At 37.1% G+C, this 16,015-nt stretch overlaps 5 protein-coding genes across 10 annotated transcripts; all 5 read right to left on the reverse strand.

The window, feature by feature from the left end:
• Positions 1–502: 502 nt before the first annotated feature.
• LOC103340582 (Acyl-CoA N-acyltransferases (NAT) superfamily protein) lies at positions 503–4,774 on the reverse strand. 5 transcript variants are annotated; one of them, XM_016796438.2, is made up of 11 exons: positions 4,466–4,720; positions 3,443–3,730; positions 2,978–3,190; positions 2,492–2,702; positions 2,328–2,380; positions 1,862–1,898; positions 1,705–1,770; positions 1,439–1,543; positions 1,178–1,331; positions 984–1,060; positions 503–879 (listed from the first exon to the last, which is right to left on the reverse strand). In XM_016796438.2, exons 3-11 carry the CDS (start codon positions 3,076–3,078, stop codon positions 814–816), a joined length of 870 nt encoding a protein of 289 aa, XP_016651924.1. In that variant the 5' UTR covers positions 3,079–3,190; positions 3,443–3,730; positions 4,466–4,720; the 3' UTR covers positions 503–813. The 5 variants fall into 5 exon arrangements, with proteins under 5 accessions (XP_016651924.1, XP_008242234.1, XP_088898664.1 ...); XM_008244012.3 differs by having other exon boundaries at positions 2,978–3,193; XM_089042538.1 differs by having other exon boundaries at positions 3,443–3,748.
• A 913-nt stretch (positions 4,775–5,687) lies between these two features.
• On the reverse strand, positions 5,688–6,876 carry LOC103340583 (Putative membrane lipoprotein). The gene is given in 2 exon segments (XM_008244014.2): positions 5,688–6,376; positions 6,378–6,876. Coding segments are annotated over 2 exon segments (636 nt in total). The 5' UTR covers positions 6,510–6,876; the 3' UTR covers positions 5,688–5,872.
• A 147-nt stretch (positions 6,877–7,023) lies between these two features.
• On the reverse strand, positions 7,024–9,906 carry ORG4 (OBP3-responsive protein 4 (ORG4)). Of its 2 annotated transcripts, none has more exons than XM_089043441.1 (5): positions 9,670–9,906; positions 8,699–8,851; positions 8,358–8,533; positions 7,931–8,054; positions 7,024–7,346 (listed from the first exon to the last, which is right to left on the reverse strand). In XM_089043441.1, exons 1-5 carry the CDS (start codon positions 9,799–9,801, stop codon positions 7,242–7,244), a joined length of 690 nt encoding a protein of 229 aa, XP_088899567.1. In that variant the 5' UTR covers positions 9,802–9,906; the 3' UTR covers positions 7,024–7,241. The 2 variants fall into 2 exon arrangements, with proteins under 2 accessions (XP_088899567.1, XP_088899568.1); XM_089043442.1 differs by having other exon boundaries at positions 7,024–7,343; positions 9,670–9,904.
• A 1,106-nt stretch (positions 9,907–11,012) lies between these two features.
• LOC103340653 (uncharacterized) lies at positions 11,013–12,034 on the reverse strand. The gene has a single exon (XM_089043061.1). The coding sequence runs from the start codon at positions 11,992–11,994 to the stop codon at positions 11,110–11,112; it is 885 nt and encodes a 294-aa protein (XP_088899187.1). The 5' UTR covers positions 11,995–12,034; the 3' UTR covers positions 11,013–11,109.
• A 1,078-nt stretch (positions 12,035–13,112) lies between these two features.
• On the reverse strand, positions 13,113–15,553 carry LOC103340585 (protein OXIDATIVE STRESS 3 LIKE 1-like). Its single transcript, XM_008244016.3, has 2 exons — positions 15,013–15,553; positions 13,113–13,806 (listed from the first exon to the last, which is right to left on the reverse strand). The coding sequence occupies exons 1-2, from the start codon at positions 15,333–15,335 to the stop codon at positions 13,368–13,370; spliced, it is 762 nt and encodes a 253-aa protein (XP_008242238.2). The 5' UTR covers positions 15,336–15,553; the 3' UTR covers positions 13,113–13,367.
• Between the last annotated feature and the right edge of the window lie 462 nt (positions 15,554–16,015).

A 16,015-nucleotide genomic window follows, 5' to 3' on the forward strand; every position in this document is an offset into this window, starting at 1 on the left:
CGTTGCGGTCTCTGGTGACGACAGCATAGAGGCTGCTAGGGCTTTGGTGACCAGAAACCCTGCTTTGCCACAAATAACTGATTCCATTGGAGCTACTCCACACTATTGGGCTTGTTTGGTGGCTCCTGAAACATCTTAGGAGATGAGGTGGTACCTTGTTTTAGCAATCACAGACGACTTCCCAAGCTGTCCCTTTACTGGTCCTCTGGCTGGTACACTCATTTGTAGCCTATCCATTCAAGGTTTCTTTGGTAAGAGATTAATCATACAGCTGCATGTTTGATTAGTTGACTTTTGCTTTAAAAGCCTTGGGAATCCGCTGGAAAATCTTGGAAATAATTGTTATCAATTTCTCGTGTAGGAGATGCATCTCTATAAATAATAAAAATTTAAAGATTAATGCTGTCTTCTTGTGCTTGAAATTATGTAATAAATTTTCCCACTTTTGGAAAGAGCTACTCTTTGGGATCTTCTAACTGGATTTGGAACAAACAATGTGATGTACCAGTAAAGTTGCCTCCTTTAAAAAAAATATTCGCAATTACAATCAGCGTTAATCAGTTAAAGAAAGTGAGAATTGGACTGCATAATATTTTTCATTTCACCATATTTTGGTTGAACAAGGAGTGACAAGTACATTCTATACCAAAAACCTTTGCAGGGTCGTCTCTTTGACTTCATGACTTTGTACAGTAAGTGAGATTTTTGGATTTTGACCTAACTCATGTCACATGTAGACACAAGTATTCTATAGTAATTGTTTAATTCCAGGAACAAAAGAATCATGAATGAGTGTGTGTGAGTAAGCTGCTTTCAGGTCTTGAAACGAAGCAAATAAGTTTGCTCTTCTTCTAATTGAGAGGTCGCCTTTTCAACCATCTGAAAAGAATGTAAAGCTGTGCATCAGTCCTTGTTCAAATTAAAAACTTGAAAATAAAGCTAGGTGAGTACAATCTACAAATGCACAACCGTGATAGTAATACCTCAAAGCCCATCTTTCGGTACAGTTCCTGTGCTGGTTTGTTCTTTCTATGCACATGCACATAAACCTGTTCTGCACCTGTTACATTGAAAACCAATAGAATAAGAAGAGGAATTCATGTGCCCTTATTCAACTGCGCCATATCAGACATTTCTATAACCCCAGAGAACAATTTATGCTTCATTTTAATCTTACCCTCTAACAATGCTAATCTAATAGCAAAATGCATCATACTGCTCGCAATACCCTGGCAACGTGCTGCTTTGGAGACGCATAAGTTTGAAATATAACCATATCTATTTGACTGCGTTCTGTTGATGCTGCAAAAGGGAGGAGCCTTTTCCCGCTCCTGTAATAGAAATTAATTATGTGGCCAACTTAGTTAAGCCATTAAATTGGTCAGACTAATAGATACAAACGCAGTAGATATTTAGTTTTTAAACAAAATGCTTTTACCCCTGGAAAGGTCTCTCCATCCAACAAGTACCGGATGCTCAAATCAAGTGTTCCAACTACACTTTTCACAACAGTGTATTTCATATTCTTTGATTCCTTCCTCACCTGACACATTCAAGAGCAAACACATTCAGCCATCAATTGTATATTTTTATTGATTGGGTGCCTTAACTAAATATAGTGTATATCCTAATGCAAAGAGGGTTCTCAGAATAGAAGCTCAAACTAATAGGACCAGAAATGTGCTCATTGCAAATATGGCATACCGTGATAATGCATGAGCATTTCTGCCCATATTCCCCTTTTCTTCGTCTTTTTATAGCATTAAATTCCTAGAAAATAAAAGGATACAATTCAGAATTTTATTTGAGACATATACTCCATGTACACATGTCAAACTCAAAGTGAACGAGTCATTCCTACCTGATCTGCAAATTTCCTTTTGTAGCTGTCAGCAAATCTGTGTTAATCAAAGTGTAGCAAGAATCAGCAGTGTCCAATCCTCCATTTGACTGATAAATACACTTACTGGAGACTTGGAGACACTAAAGACTGCACACGTGCAGAGGGAGACCCACCATTGGTAGGATCCAGCCATGGGGTATTCTCTAGAAATCTTGATTGATTCAGAACTATATGTTCTGAACTATTCCTTATTCCCTTGTTTTATCTATTAGCTTGATTTGCCAGCTTTTGTTTAAAATGGCAATTCCTCTGCATGTACGCTTTATATGATGACTTCAGATGGTATAGACCATCTAGTGGGCTTGCCTATGACAGGAACCTTATGTTCCTCATGTAGTTAGAGTAGTCTGATTAACAAAGACCAAAGAGACAGAGACAGAGAGAGAAGAAAATCTGAAAGTTATAAAAGAGCAAAAGTACACACCGGTCATTTGCCCGATCCTCCCAGTGACTTTCTGCACGTAACCATGCTGCTGTCTGCCACAAATCCAAAAGCATGCAACCACAAGATATTATTCATGGGACACAAATAGCATACACATCGAAAACTTCATGGTTAAGATGTCATCAACTAGAAAGTTTACTTACCCACAATTCTTCATCAAGGATGGCCTCTCGTGCAATAAATCGTCCAAATTCAAGCTTTTTCTCTTGAACTAAATCTTGATCTGATGGTTGCAGCCGGTCAAATTGTAGATCAGGCTCCCCTGATGGTTCCAACTTAGGAATAAATGGTGTTGGATGCTTTACTGACAGTTCTTCCATCTTCCTCGTTTGGGAAGACTTTGCCTCCATTTTCCTGTTCATTTGGTAAAGAAAAAATAATAATGGGAGATATGTAACAAATATAAGGGGTGGCCGTTTCTTGAACAAGAACTTTAATTGGCTTGATCAAATTCAAACTAAAGAATTTCCAAACAGGAACTGAGAATGCAACCGAGTTCAAGGAGGAAAAACACACTTCCAGCATACAGGTCAATAAGAATACAACTGAATGCAAATGAAGAAACCCAAGAGCACAATTGAATGCAAATGGAAACCAAATATCAATAGAAATATAAAATTATAACTCACACGAATGGAACGGGATCAATCTTGTGAAACTTTTGATGACTTCTAATTCTGACATGGGAATATCTCAACAGCATAGGCTTGTGAATTGAAATCGTCAACATCAAGGCAGTTCCTCCTCCAGACTTGACTTTGACAGAGGAAGAATTGTTGAGCTATGTTATATCACAAAGATGGTGAAAATAATTCTCAGCATGTGAAACACTTGTCTGGTCCCTGCTGGAAAAATAGCTGTCTATTAGAACAAAAGCAAAGTAATTTCAGCAAAATCTGCGGATATAATAGCAGTTATAACTACTAGATGTCAAGTGGGAGGATTATGAATAGTGGATAAGACAAGATGATAGCATGTAGGCTTGAGTTGATTGATTTATTCATGAAAAAGAACAAAAAATTATTAAAAAGTAGCTAACATTTATAAATTTGTATAAAAACAATTCTTGTGATTTCCTGGTAGGTAGTTCTTACCACATCAGATGGGACCCAAAATCTGGAGGCCCATGATGGTGAGGTGGCAAGATAGTGGCTGGATTCTAGCCTCCACCACTGAAGGGGGACCCAAACTCAAAAGTTCTTCTTCCTATCCAAAATCCAAATCATTTGTGTGTCTATCTTGACCATCTGGTGAAGACAACAAGTGGGTATGCAGCAAACACACAGGTTTGTGTAGAAAACCAGGGGCAGCAGCCAACTCTTCTCCTTACTACTCTTTCTTTTCTTCTTCTTTTTCTTTTTCTTTTTCATTTCCCTTTTTTCCTATTAATACTAATTATTCTTAAAATACAGAAAAACAAAACTGTAAATCAAAATCTTGCCCAAAGATTTTTGCGCTTAATGCGTGGCCTTGAATAATTATTGAGGACCAGTCACACATATATCCAAAAAATTTACCAAATGCGGGGACTTGTAGCCCCACACCCTCTTGCTCCTCTGACCCAAAAAAAAAAAAGCTTCTCTCCTCTTCTCGTTTGCCTTCTTTTTACCCAAAAAAACACTACCAAATGATCAATCCCCTCCTCCTCCTTTACCTCTTTTACACTAAAATAAAATTCAAGATTTACCAAAGAATTTATGGATCGAAACTTATCCTATTATACTTTTCGCAATTTGCGGTGCACTAATTAGAATTTAAAACTTTTGTTAGACATGGCCGCATGTAAGCCGCACATGCAGGATATTTTCTTGGAATATAAAGAAAAAGATTAATATTAACCTCTCAATAATTATGACCATGTCACCAATAATCAATTATCCATAATGTAAGAAAATAAAAATGAACATTCATTTCTAGAATTTCTGCAGGGCAAAGAAAAAAGCCAACAGTCACCGTTATCTACTGAGTCAACTCGGCCGAGATATCTCACCCATTTCTTCACAGTCGAGTTAACACCAGAGTCTTGGCAGCCAAATCAACAAAGATTGTGGCTTTGTGCCTTTAAAACACTAAATTTACCAGGAAATTTCAAATTAAACAAGGAAAAGACTGCTTACCCAATTCTTTGATGAAAAGACGAAGCTCGCCGATGAACTTGAACCGAAATTATAAGCAAGGCGTGGGCTTTAGCTCTCACCGGCGATGAATATGAGTTTGAATCCTTGTTAGCTTCTGTGGTTTGATATTTTTTTGGGTTGCAGAGCTCGGAGGCTATGGCGGCGCTGGTAATGTTAATGGCGTGTTTGGATTTTTTTTTGGGCGTGAAGAGGTCGGCGATGGCTTTCTTTGGAAGGCGCGGTCAGAGAAGCCCAAATTTATAAAAAGACGCTCCACCCGCTATACGATTTTTCTTTTATAATTTTTTTTTTAAAAAAAATCATAGAAGAATGGCTCTCTGTCCATCCGATCGTCCAATGTCATTTTGAGCCGTCCGATCATATTAAAAGTAGTTGCTCCGGGTAGTTGGTTTGTTTATATTTTTCCTTTATTTGCGCGGTTTGGCCTTTTATTTTTCCTTTTTCCTTTGTAACACTGCTTTTGACCTTTTGTTTTTGTTGGGGTAATGTTATAAAATCTTTGTTTATAGAAGTCATAAGACCTAGCTCTTTTCTTTACTAATTTTTTTTTCTTGGATATCCATGAAATCAATCTTGTGAAGAGTTAAAGAAAAAGTTGTAGGAGAGTGTGGTATAAACGTGAGCATAGGGTGAAGTGTAATGAGACGATCTAATAATTTTACGAGATTTTATCTATTTGTGTGATGTTTGAATAATTGTATGTGTTTTGAAAATTCCTTTTAAGACCTTATATTCGATGAAAGAGTGATTCCTTAGAATTTTCTTCTTTATTTAAAAAATAGTTGAAATCCGGTCAATACATATTTAGAATCCCCCGAAAACTAGAAAAATGGATTAGTATTAGTAGGTATTGAATTAGACATCGAAAGAAAAGAAAATGATTTGTGCTCCAAAGTAAGAATGTTAACTAGTTCTCTTTTTACATTTTCCATTATGGGAAATGAATTATATGCTTGTCTAATTTTTACTTGACTTTCAATCCGAATCATAAAATCATAAATTGAAAGTTCTCCTTTCATGGTTTACTTGATTGAAAATGTTCTTTTTTATTTTTCTTTTCACATTTACCCTTTTTCTCTTCTTTAAATGGCAAATTGTAGAAAAAAAAAATTTCTCTCATTTAGGAGAGAATTTGATTGGCGGAAAAAAAAAAGAGGAAAAACGTGGACTAATTTAATCACATGGAGTTCTGAGTGATGGAGATGGAGATGGAGGTGTTTAATTTCCTCTGTAAACAAATGTTGAACACTTTAAAATACATTAAAATAACACTCACAAGTCATAAGCTTTACATCACATGCCCCCCAATGGCCTTCAACCATAGTGAACAACCCCCCAAAAAAGAAAAGAGCACAAACAACACACGATCCAACTTAGAAACTGCCCCTAGCCTTCAAACTCACCAGTCTTCACCCACTGTCCATACTTGTTCTTCATCTTCTCATCCAAATCCTTGGCCTTGACCTCAGCTATCTTTGCAGCATTTTCAATGGATTCTTCTTGAACTTTAGCGATTCGCTGGCTCCTCTTCTTTGTCATGGCCTCTCTCTCAGCTTCCAACCCCTCATACTCTCTCACCCAGCAGCTCTGCACCACACAGCTCAACACCAGTACTACCATCTGCATCATCAACATTGCCATCAGAACCCCACATTCCAACCTCACCAAAAGCTTGGCCTCTTTCGGGTCCCGGGGCGACTTGAGCATTGAAATGGTAGAACGCTCTTTGGTAAACAAGGCCAATATGCCAAGCAATTGTCCGATCAGTGAGGCAAGGAGAAGCGAAACATGGGTTATGAAGCAGAGGTGGGTGAGCTGAGAGTAGAAGCCTACAAAGGAGGAGAGAACTGAGATGCCAGAAATCATCAGGAATGCCATGCCCATTGAAGTTCGGGGGCATCCTGAGGAGGATAATGGGAACTAGAGAAGTGACAGAGAGTATGAAAAGAGTGAAATTCAAACATGAGAGGAGAAGATTTGGGAAGGAACAAGAGCTCCTAAGATTGGATTTCGAGGCAGCCATTTCTGAGTTTCAGGTTTGAATTGCTTCAGAGAATCAAATGGGATTTGATTTGGAGGTGGAGGTGGAGGTGAGAAAGAAGATTTTGAATTTTTATAGTAGGTGGCAATGGCATTTGGCCGTTGAGTTCTACAACGGCTAGGTTTGGATTGGAATGATGGCCCATTGTCGTCCTCGACTGACGTTATATTCCCTCCTCAGGGTTTCAAATTCTAAGGCCTACAGTAATGAACAGAAACTAATCCACCTGAGCCGTTTGATTGATCTATCAACAAATACTAATCCCATCCACCAGCTTCTCTCAACCCAAAAAGAAAAAATAACCTCTTTTTTTTTATTAAAAATAATAATATCTATTAACTCAGCCACTAATATTTCAAAGTGAAATGAATACTTTGATGATGGGTTACAACAGCACTCTTTTTCAAAATACATGACTGGTGGCATATACGAGGGCCAAGAAGAGAATTTCAATTCATATCAAGGACTATGTAAAGGCATTCGTAGCACCCAGGAATAAGATAGAGGACCAGGTGAACATTTGCCAGATTGAAATTTAAATATCATTTACATGATGCAAAACAGCAAAAGTAGATCAACCATCATTTGGTGTGCAACTACACTCAGATCAAGGAAATAAACAGCATGTACAAGTACTTGTGTAAATCTGCAGCATCCTGATCCATCGACATAAGATTCCCCTATCCCCTATTGATGGCATTGCGTGATAAAACATTAACAAGCCTGTTGCATGAAAGGTCCCTCCATTTTGAGGAAAGCTAACCACTTGAATAATGTAGTTGCATCTGATACATCTGTTTCAGGTCTCTGCTGATCCTGCTGAATAAAATTTTCGCAAAGTAAAAATGCATTGTAAAATCAAACCGTGGAGCTACTTTGTAACAGATTAATCCCAAACCCAATCTTATCCATACCCATCTGTTGTATATTGCAAATGTACCATTAGAGATTCTGAAATCTAAACTACAAAAAGGCAAGTTCACAAATTCAACACGCATGGAATCAAGTAATAATTCATTTGAAAAAGGCATAGCAAAACAAAGATAATTCATTTGGATTAGCATGTTCTACACAGCCTAGGATGTCCATGGTGTATATGGGTGTCAACCAATAAAATAAAAACAAACAGAATCACAACACAAGCTAGGAAATCAGTACACTTTCAAAAGTGAATTTTCATGTTTGAGTTGAAGAATAGAAGTTCGAGTGACAAAAAATCTTGAAAGCTACAGCTTTCATCCAGATATTGGATCAAGAGTTTTAGTTGATAAACCTCTCATAAGTGTTTCATACAACATACTATGGATGCATGACTCACTATAATAAATAAGTTGGGAAAATCTCCTACATACAGAAAAATTTCAGCTATCATCTATTAAGTGATTAAATTCAACAAGTCATACCTGGTCCTTAGGCTTGTAGAAATTGTGGATATCAGTATAGGTTAGAATGGTCTCCACTCTATCTAATGATGCTTGCAACTTTCCCGAGTTCATGTTGAACCATGGTTCACCAGTGCCCAGAGCCCTAATTAATTCAAGGTTTCATCCATGAACCATAATTAATCAATCAAAGAAATAGTTAAAACAGAAAGAAGAACCAAACTGCATGTAGTTAAAATGCAAGAAGTTATATATTAACTAAGAAAAAAACAGTAAAACCTTCACAGAAAAAGAAAAATACTGATATATTGAAAACTCACTACATTAATGTAGTGAGTACTTTGATTTGATAAACTGACTCTCTCTAGTAGTGAGTACTTTGAATTTGAGTATTGTAAGGCCGCAAAATCTCTACATTCTTAAATGCATACAAGACTAAGGAACTTGCCCAGTAACTTCTGGAAGTACATAATCAGCCCTCCACCCAAAGCGCATATCCACACCAGGGCACACACCAAGAGATGTCTTATTCCGGATCCGAGATATACCATCTCCACCAAAACATGTAGTAAGTTTCCATTTCCATCCAGTAGCATTCATTTGAAAATTATGGCCTACTCCAACCTGCTTTATCCAACAGTTTGCAGTGTGATTATTATGATACAAGTAAGGTTGGTATATGCTAAGCAAAGTGTGCTTGAGGTGGTGCAAAGGATTCATAATATGCTTTGGTGGTGTATGAAACTTGGATGAGGCGTTGAATAAAGGATCAGATTGAAAGCATCAAACCTGGAGATTCAAATATCCAGTTAGAGGAATCTTTTTCGAAAGAATACGAACATCCTGATGGATAGGCTCATAGATGAACTTCCACATCCGTTCAGGAGCTAAGGGCTTCAAGACAAGCTTTCCTTGAAACTCATTGCATGGAGCATTATAGAACTGAACCAAAATAATGATCTCAATGAATCAGTTTTCAGAAGCACTCAATATGAGTTAATAGTTCTAGCTAAGTTTCTATGCATAGCAGCTTATATTTAAAAATTAAAAAAAAATAATAATAATAATAAAAGAATTTAAAAAAAAAGAGTATACACAATTACTGCAGGACATTTTTATTGGTAAATGAAAGTTTTAAGATTTTATAAAGTATGTTGAAGTTACTCAATGTGAAGCACATAGAAATCCAGTATTAAACATCAGGAGAAAAAGAGAAGAAAAGAAAAGAAGAACCTACAAACTAGGACACAAAAACCAATCCACAAGCAACAAAAAGACACAATCATACTATCTAGTTATAAGATTTTTCTTTTGTCGTATCATGACACTTCAAAATGTGTATCCGGGATGCGTATCCCAACATATGCATCAAACACCAGAATTGTATAAAAGGCACCAGAAAGGTAGCCTGTGTTTACACAGTTTTACTATCCTACACCACAATTGTCTTCCACCTGACCCTGTGTTCTGCTGCCCTGTTGAATAGCATCATTCTCATGGGTTGTTTAAAGTTCGAAAATTCAAAACATACACATCATAAAAAATAAAACTTTCTCCAAACCAAACTTTATTCAAACACCAGTCTTCACAAAAACAGGACATCTGGTGGCCAGCATGGAGTAACCCATCAAAGTAAATACTCATATAAACATAGCAAACAGAGAATTGAGCATTGGCTTATCCAAAATTTCAAACCATTTGAACTGGGCACATAATATAACCATTAAAAACCGTGAAGAAAATATAATATATGTATATACCTCCAAATTGAGGCCGACCCTTAAACCTTGCACTTCTTTCCGGAACTTGAGAAACAACTCTGATGGAATCAAATTAATACTGTAAAGCTCTTCCCAGGAAGTGGGTTCTTCACCATTCGAACCCCAGTCCATTTTTTTATAAATTAAGAACTGTAAACTGTACGGACGATGCTTTGGAATGGTCGCTCTCTGCTTCTGAACCGAGATGGAGTTAAGAGTGGAGAGGGAGAGTCGGGAGAGGTTTGATGAAATGTAAACTGAATTTACAGATATACCATTGAACATTTGGAAAATATCGGGCATGTCCACTTAATAATAGTAGAGGCTGTGGAGCCAAACCCATTGGCCATGGTCCAAATTGTCAAAATAAGATGTTGGTTCATTTGCGTTGATGTTGGCCCACCATTATCTCAACAATTCTCAATCTACAAAGAACTGATTTCAAGTTTGTTTGTTAAAAAGAAAAAAAAAGTTTCTAATGATTTCAAGTTAAAACCTTTTGGTAGTTTATGTTTTTTTTCGGGGTTCATACACAAACGAATTGTCCAAAACTCTTCCTTTTATTTGGTTATGACATTGTCGTTAAAGTAAACTTGAAGACACATGTTTCTTGGACCTTTGACAAGAGTTGGATTGGATATCGCAGCTTATATGACTCAAATATAGCATTTCTACCAATAAGATTGAGATAACGTACGTGTACAACTCTCCCCCTTTGTTGGCTATAAATTTTGTGCTCAAGTTTCCTAACAAAATAGGTTGTCAAAGATGTTAGTTATATAGTTTGTAGGACTTCAAAACTAGAAGATTATTACGTGAGATGAGACATCGATGCGTTGTCTTTCATGAACTCATCTTTTGTCCTACTAAGTAAGTGTCGGACCCATGTGTAAACCTTTGCTTTCTTACGACGACCTTTGAACACACACGACTACATAGCACCTTTTTTTTTTTATATATATATATATTTTTTTATTGACCTCATCCAATTGCTTAAATGCATTTATTCTCGTGTGCTATGAACTAGACTTGTAACATGATCCGATCATAAAATTGATTTGCATTCCCAAAATAATGATGCCTATAATTTGTTAAAAGTAACAAGTTCTTTATATCCTAAATTTGTCTATGGTAGATGATTTGTTGATACAATGACATGGTAGTCAAATTTTTCATATATAAAGGCAACTTCTAGATTCACTCCATGCCAAAGTTGTAAGTAATCAAAAGATATATGCTTTGTTACTATCTTGAATGGGATCATTTTTTGTGTTATCCCAATGATCAAATGTGACCTTCCATTCAAAATATGCACAAAGAATGTACAAATCTTAAAACATAACTCGTCATATGGGCACAACTTCTGCTTAAGAGGCAAGCAGGTAAACTTTCATTTATTTTAGCACAAGTTCACCATACAAAATTTACCCCTCTAAACAACTATGGCCCAAAAGGGGAAATTGGTTGCCACGGCATTTGTGGAAGCAATGACCTTGCGCGTTTTGGCACAAATCTTCTGACCCACACATGCTTTCCATTGATTGTAAATTTGGCCTTGCTCACCCCACTGAGTATGGCTTCAATGGTTGATGCAGAGTGGAAAACCACACGAGCAAACAGAGATTGTTCAAAAGGCTGCACTTCTTGCATCTGCAGAGACTCAACGCAATCCCCAAATGCTGCGGTGAAAAATTGCTTCACTTCATGCTCATGTACTGGGTACCCTTTTGAGAATGTCACAAACATGGTCCTCTCGTTTGGTGGCACCAGAATTTGGGGCAAAGCTTGTAGCTGTTGTTGTTGAATTGAAGATGAAGATGAAGATGAAGAAGATGATGATGATAAAATCACCTGGCTGTGATCTGCTGAGTTTTGGGACAAATTTATCTCAATGGCTTGCTTCATAATGTCATCAAATGCTGGGAGGCACACAATGTTGGCAGCTTTGGTGACACCTTGAGCTGCAGCTTGCTGATTTTCATGGAAAAATTGGAGGGACACTTCTTTTTCCATGAAGCTTTGGAGGAGAGGAATGTCATTGGCCTCAAATGGTAAAGAAAAATGGGTGCCATTGATTATGTTGAGGCATGTCACTGCCTCATCTGCAAGCTCATTGATCAAAATGAAAGGTAAAGATAGGATCTTTTTCACAGCATTCTTGAACCCAACTTTCTCCAGCCAGAGCCAGAGGGCCATGACCTGCATGGACTCCAGTGGGTCCCTGCAAAGGTGAATTACCAAGATGGTGTACAAATCTCTGTCAATGGAATGAAACAGTTTGAAACCCTCTTGTGACACAAACTGAGAAGAAGTATAAGAATCCATTTTGTGCTTCCTTCCTCCACCAAAATGTGCTAAGACCCTGCTATCTTTTTGGTAACATCAACACAGATTCCAAAATCAGTTAGAAGAAAAAGAAGAAGAAAGAAAAAAGACAAGATTTTGATCACAAAAATCAATGTGCGTTAAGTTCAGAAACAAACCTGGAAGCTTTTTTCTTACGATGGGCTGGTTTTCTCACAATGAATGAAGCCTGGTTCTATGCAACCAGGTTTTGTATGACCAAGGTCAAGAGAGCACCTGACAGCAGCACCAAAATATGAGTTCAGAGTTTGGTCCCGAGTTGATTTAAAGGCACTGCTGTCATAATGCAGTTCTTATCAATTTTCTTGTCTGTTTTTAGAGGTTTTTGTTGTTTTAGACATCACTTTTAAGCAAGAAATCATATATGGCAAGACAAAAGTTCATGTGCTTACAAAAAAATTTATGGCATATTTGCCTGGTGTCATTAAATTTCTTCCCGGTTCTGAGAAATTTTGTATTTTGGCCCTGTGAAGATTTTACAAATGCCTGAAGGTCTGTGGGTACCTTAACACTTTGTTTCTTAGTGGGCTATCTGCTAAAAACTGCAGCTTTTTTGTTTTTCCGTAAAACGGCACTGCATGCAACTAATTCTAAGACTTTGCAACCCTTCTTTCTCATGCATTTTCTGTTTCTTCCTGCAGCTGAATTAATTAAGCTGTTAGAAGATTCTTCTTTCTTTTAAATTGAAATAGTTGTAGTTTGAATGCGTGTTTAAAGACCAAAATCCTAAAACACTGATTTGAAATCTTTGGTGGTTCTGAAGAAAGACTTGTATTGACTTCTTTACTACATTGCTCTCAATGAATTGGTAGTGATGAGCATTACTTGATCAACTAAATTGGGTTTCTGTATCAGGAAAATAACAGAATGACATAATTTTTTGTAAATGAATGTACATCTTCAATATGAATTTTCCTAGAGATGATACTTGCAAATGCTTTTCAAAAATTAACATCATTCTGTAGTTTAAATGATGCACTTGGAGTTTTAATGGCTTTCATATAATTATATGAGCGGGTGCATTTTTAATTATGTCAATATATTTGTCTGTCTAGTAAAAGAAGTCGAACATTCCCAAATTTGGAACAAGAAACATAAATTTGATACTAGTAAGATACAAATGACGCAGTGCAGTCATCAACATAACAACTAAAGCCTATATGTGGGAAATATTACAGCTCTGATTAGATCTTCAAGATGCCCGGACATGGTATGCAGATGCTGCAAGAACAGGGGAAAAACCAATGAGACTGAAAATTCAACACCACCAACATTCTTCCGGAATCGTGAAAACGAAACGTAAACCTGAACTGTCAATGTAGATTCTTGACACTTCAAATTTCCAAGCCAGTTATGTTAGGCGTTGCTGCAGCGACACACTGTAGATCAGACAGAGAGAACGACCGCCAAGGAGAGTTCCGTCGAAGAGGAGGTGGGGATGATCCATTACCAGGAGATCTTTTACTGTCCGGATGTAGAGGTGGATGCAGAGGTGGAAGACAGGAAGTAGGAGGTGGTGAAATTGAGCTGCTCAAGTTCTCCCCAAGAAGAAATGAACCTCGACTAGAGTTAGCAGTTGGTCTCTTTACTGCACCATTATTCTTCAAAGGGTTATTGCAATTCCTATCATTACTATGGGCTAATAAATTCTTGCGCTTCTTCATAAAACGATTTTTTGGCTTTGCAAGGTCTTTAACAGAAGAAACAGACGAGACATCTTCCAGGCTTGTGAAGGACTTTGATTTGCCACTATAAAACATAGATATGCCTCTCCTGAAATGAGACACAGGACAGCACAAGTATATTAGAAATCATATGCGTGAAAAGATAAGATAGTATAGTATTGTCCAATCATACTTTAAATATGTTTCTCGAGAATGTAGTTTATATGATGATCTTAAAGAGATTCATCTAAATCATGTGGAAATGATCTCCTACAATAATGGCTAAATATTTGTCACAAAGACGAATTATCATTCATGCATGACACAAACCAAAGAACAATTAACAAAAACTTGCACAAAGCATGGAAGGAGTGTGGAGTGCCTTCCTTTTCAGGCTTTTTGAGAAATTCTTTTAACCATTGAGCATTTTCTTGAACAATGAAACCCCCTCATTTTTAGTTTAAAGCTCCCAATTAGAGAAGTTCAAAACTTGAACTAATCAAATTATTAGTACAGACTGACTGTCAAGAACTTATCTTCCCTCTTCCGCCAAAAAGACGGATATAATATACAGATAGATTGAACATTAATTCAGGCTTCTATGCCAACAAACTTCAAGAAATCAAAAAAAACACGACAAAAAGAGTAAAAGAACTATACTATCTAAGGTTACATATTGCCTCCATACTAGGACTCCCTCAAAGTTTTTCTATATGCTCTGTTTGGTTGCTGAGAAGACCAGACAAGGTAGAAAAACTAAATTCGAACATTTTTCATCATTGGAGGATAGTAAAGACCAAAAGCAAGAAAACATTGAAGTGACAACAAAGAAAGTTACAAACAAAAAACCCAATGAAAATTAGACAGAAACAACAACGTGCCTTGATTGAATTCCCTTTCCAATTTTCAAAACGCAAACAAGAAGAGCATCTCCACAAGGCTCAAACATTTAATATTCTTCTCACTTCCTCTAGCTTCACGAAAACCATACAGAACATACAAACAAATCCAAATTTATGAAAAACTTGTGAGCTAAGCTTCAAACATAACTGCTTCTCTTTCTCTCTTGTTTCCAAATTTTCATTTCTGGGGGTTTCTGTATATTATTGAATAATTAGCAAAACAATAGATGCTAATAATACTCAAGCTCAAGTCTTTGTTCAATAAGAAACAACAATATTCTCCAAAAACCAATCAAGCATCAAACTTCAACCAAAATTACGAAAATTCTCTAATTCAATAAAACTACAAAACCAACCAATTAAAATCCAAAGTAAATAAAAACCCAGCAAAGTAAAGGTGGCAAATAACATACTTGACAGGCAAAACCTCCTCAAGCTGGTCCATGGTGTCCAAAGGTCCTTTATACGAGCTCTGAATCTCAGCCTCACCAGAGTCGTCGCCCTCCGATGACCCATCAGACGAATCACTATTCCGACCAACTGAAGACGAACTACAAGAGTCCAAGTCCTGCTCCAAACGACGATGTTGAGCAAAGCCCTTGTTCTCCGACGAGTCGTACATCGAGGGACAAGGCATCCCGTGGATGAACCTCGGCCGTTGGATCATATTGCCACCACCACCATTTCTGTCTAAAGCAATAGACATGTGGGCTGGTTCAAAGTTGGAAGCTTGCATAGAAAAAAGAGTGGATTTGGATTGAAAGAAAACAGAGAGAAAAGAAACGACTGAGATGGGCTATTAATAGCTGGTGAAGAGCACATGGGGTAGCGATATTTTCTCCATTTTTCTCATATAAATATATACTCTTGTTTCTGAGAAAAGTCTATCTGAATTGAAATATGGATAAATTAAGCGAAGGGAAAGAAAAAAGGAGAGAATAAATGAGTGAGGCCAAGCCTTATCCTGATTTGAACCAGAGCTTAAAATATGGGAATATGGGGAACAGTAAACTCAGTTATCTGCTTATTATTTTATCCATTTTTTTAAAATCTTTTCTTTTGGGGTGTGGGGAGATTTTGTGTGTGGTCGGCTCATGGTATGAACTGTGGTGTTTTCATGCTGAACAAGGATCTGGTTGATTCTGTCTGTGTGTGAATGTGATGGGGATGGTGATGGCTGGCTCCACTGTGATTTTGATAATGATGAATATTTCTTTACACTTTGCTCTCATAGCAAGCGCCCAAAGTCCCCCATCCTAACCAAAAAGGAAAAAGATGATGGGGTCACACCTTTTTTTTGGGTTAATTTAATTTGCTTATCATGGATTCTAGCACATTGGTTGATTTATGCTTGCTTGCGGGTTTCACTAGAACATGGTTTCCAATAATATCTACAATCTTTTAATAATTATATCT

Source organism: Prunus mume, linkage group LG8 (assembly GCF_029339155.1).
Source record: "Prunus mume cultivar Tortuosa linkage group LG8, ASM2933915v1, whole genome shotgun sequence".
NCBI classification, from domain to species: domain Eukaryota; kingdom Viridiplantae; phylum Streptophyta; class Magnoliopsida; order Rosales; family Rosaceae; genus Prunus; species Prunus mume.

Bases quoted from the DNA above. Each gene is read 5' to 3' on its own strand.
- LOC103340585 (XM_008244016.3), bottom strand. From the start codon at position 15,335: ATGCAAGCTTCCAACTTTGAACCAGCCCACATGTCTATTGCTTTAGAC. The intron at 13,807-15,012 runs GTATGTTATTTG...GTCTCATTTCAG, and splicing joins GAGGAGGTTTTGCCTGTCAA to GAGAGGCATATCTATGTTTT.
- ORG4 (XM_089043441.1), bottom strand. From the start codon at position 9,801: ATGGACTGGGGTTCGAATGGTGAAGAACCCACTTCCTGGGAAGAGCTT. The intron at 8,852-9,669 runs GTATATACATAT...ATTTTGGTTCAG, and splicing joins GGGTCGGCCTCAATTTGGAG to TTCTATAATGCTCCATGCAA. The intron at 8,534-8,698 runs GTTTGATGCTTT...TGGATAAAGCAG, and splicing joins CTGGATATTTGAATCTCCAG to GTTGGAGTAGGCCATAATTT.
- LOC103340653 (XM_089043061.1), bottom strand. From the start codon at position 11,994: ATGGATTCTTATACTTCTTCTCAGTTTGTGTCACAAGAGGGTTTCAAA.
- LOC103340582 (XM_008244013.3), bottom strand. From the start codon at position 3,078: ATGTTGACGATTTCAATTCACAAGCCTATGCTGTTGAGATATTCCCAT. The intron at 1,544-1,704 runs GTATGCCATATT...TGAATGTGTCAG, and splicing joins AATGCTCATGCATTATCACG to GTGAGGAAGGAATCAAAGAA. The intron at 1,332-1,438 runs GTAAAAGCATTT...TTTCTATTACAG, and splicing joins ATGGAGAGACCTTTCCAGGG to GAGCGGGAAAAGGCTCCTCC.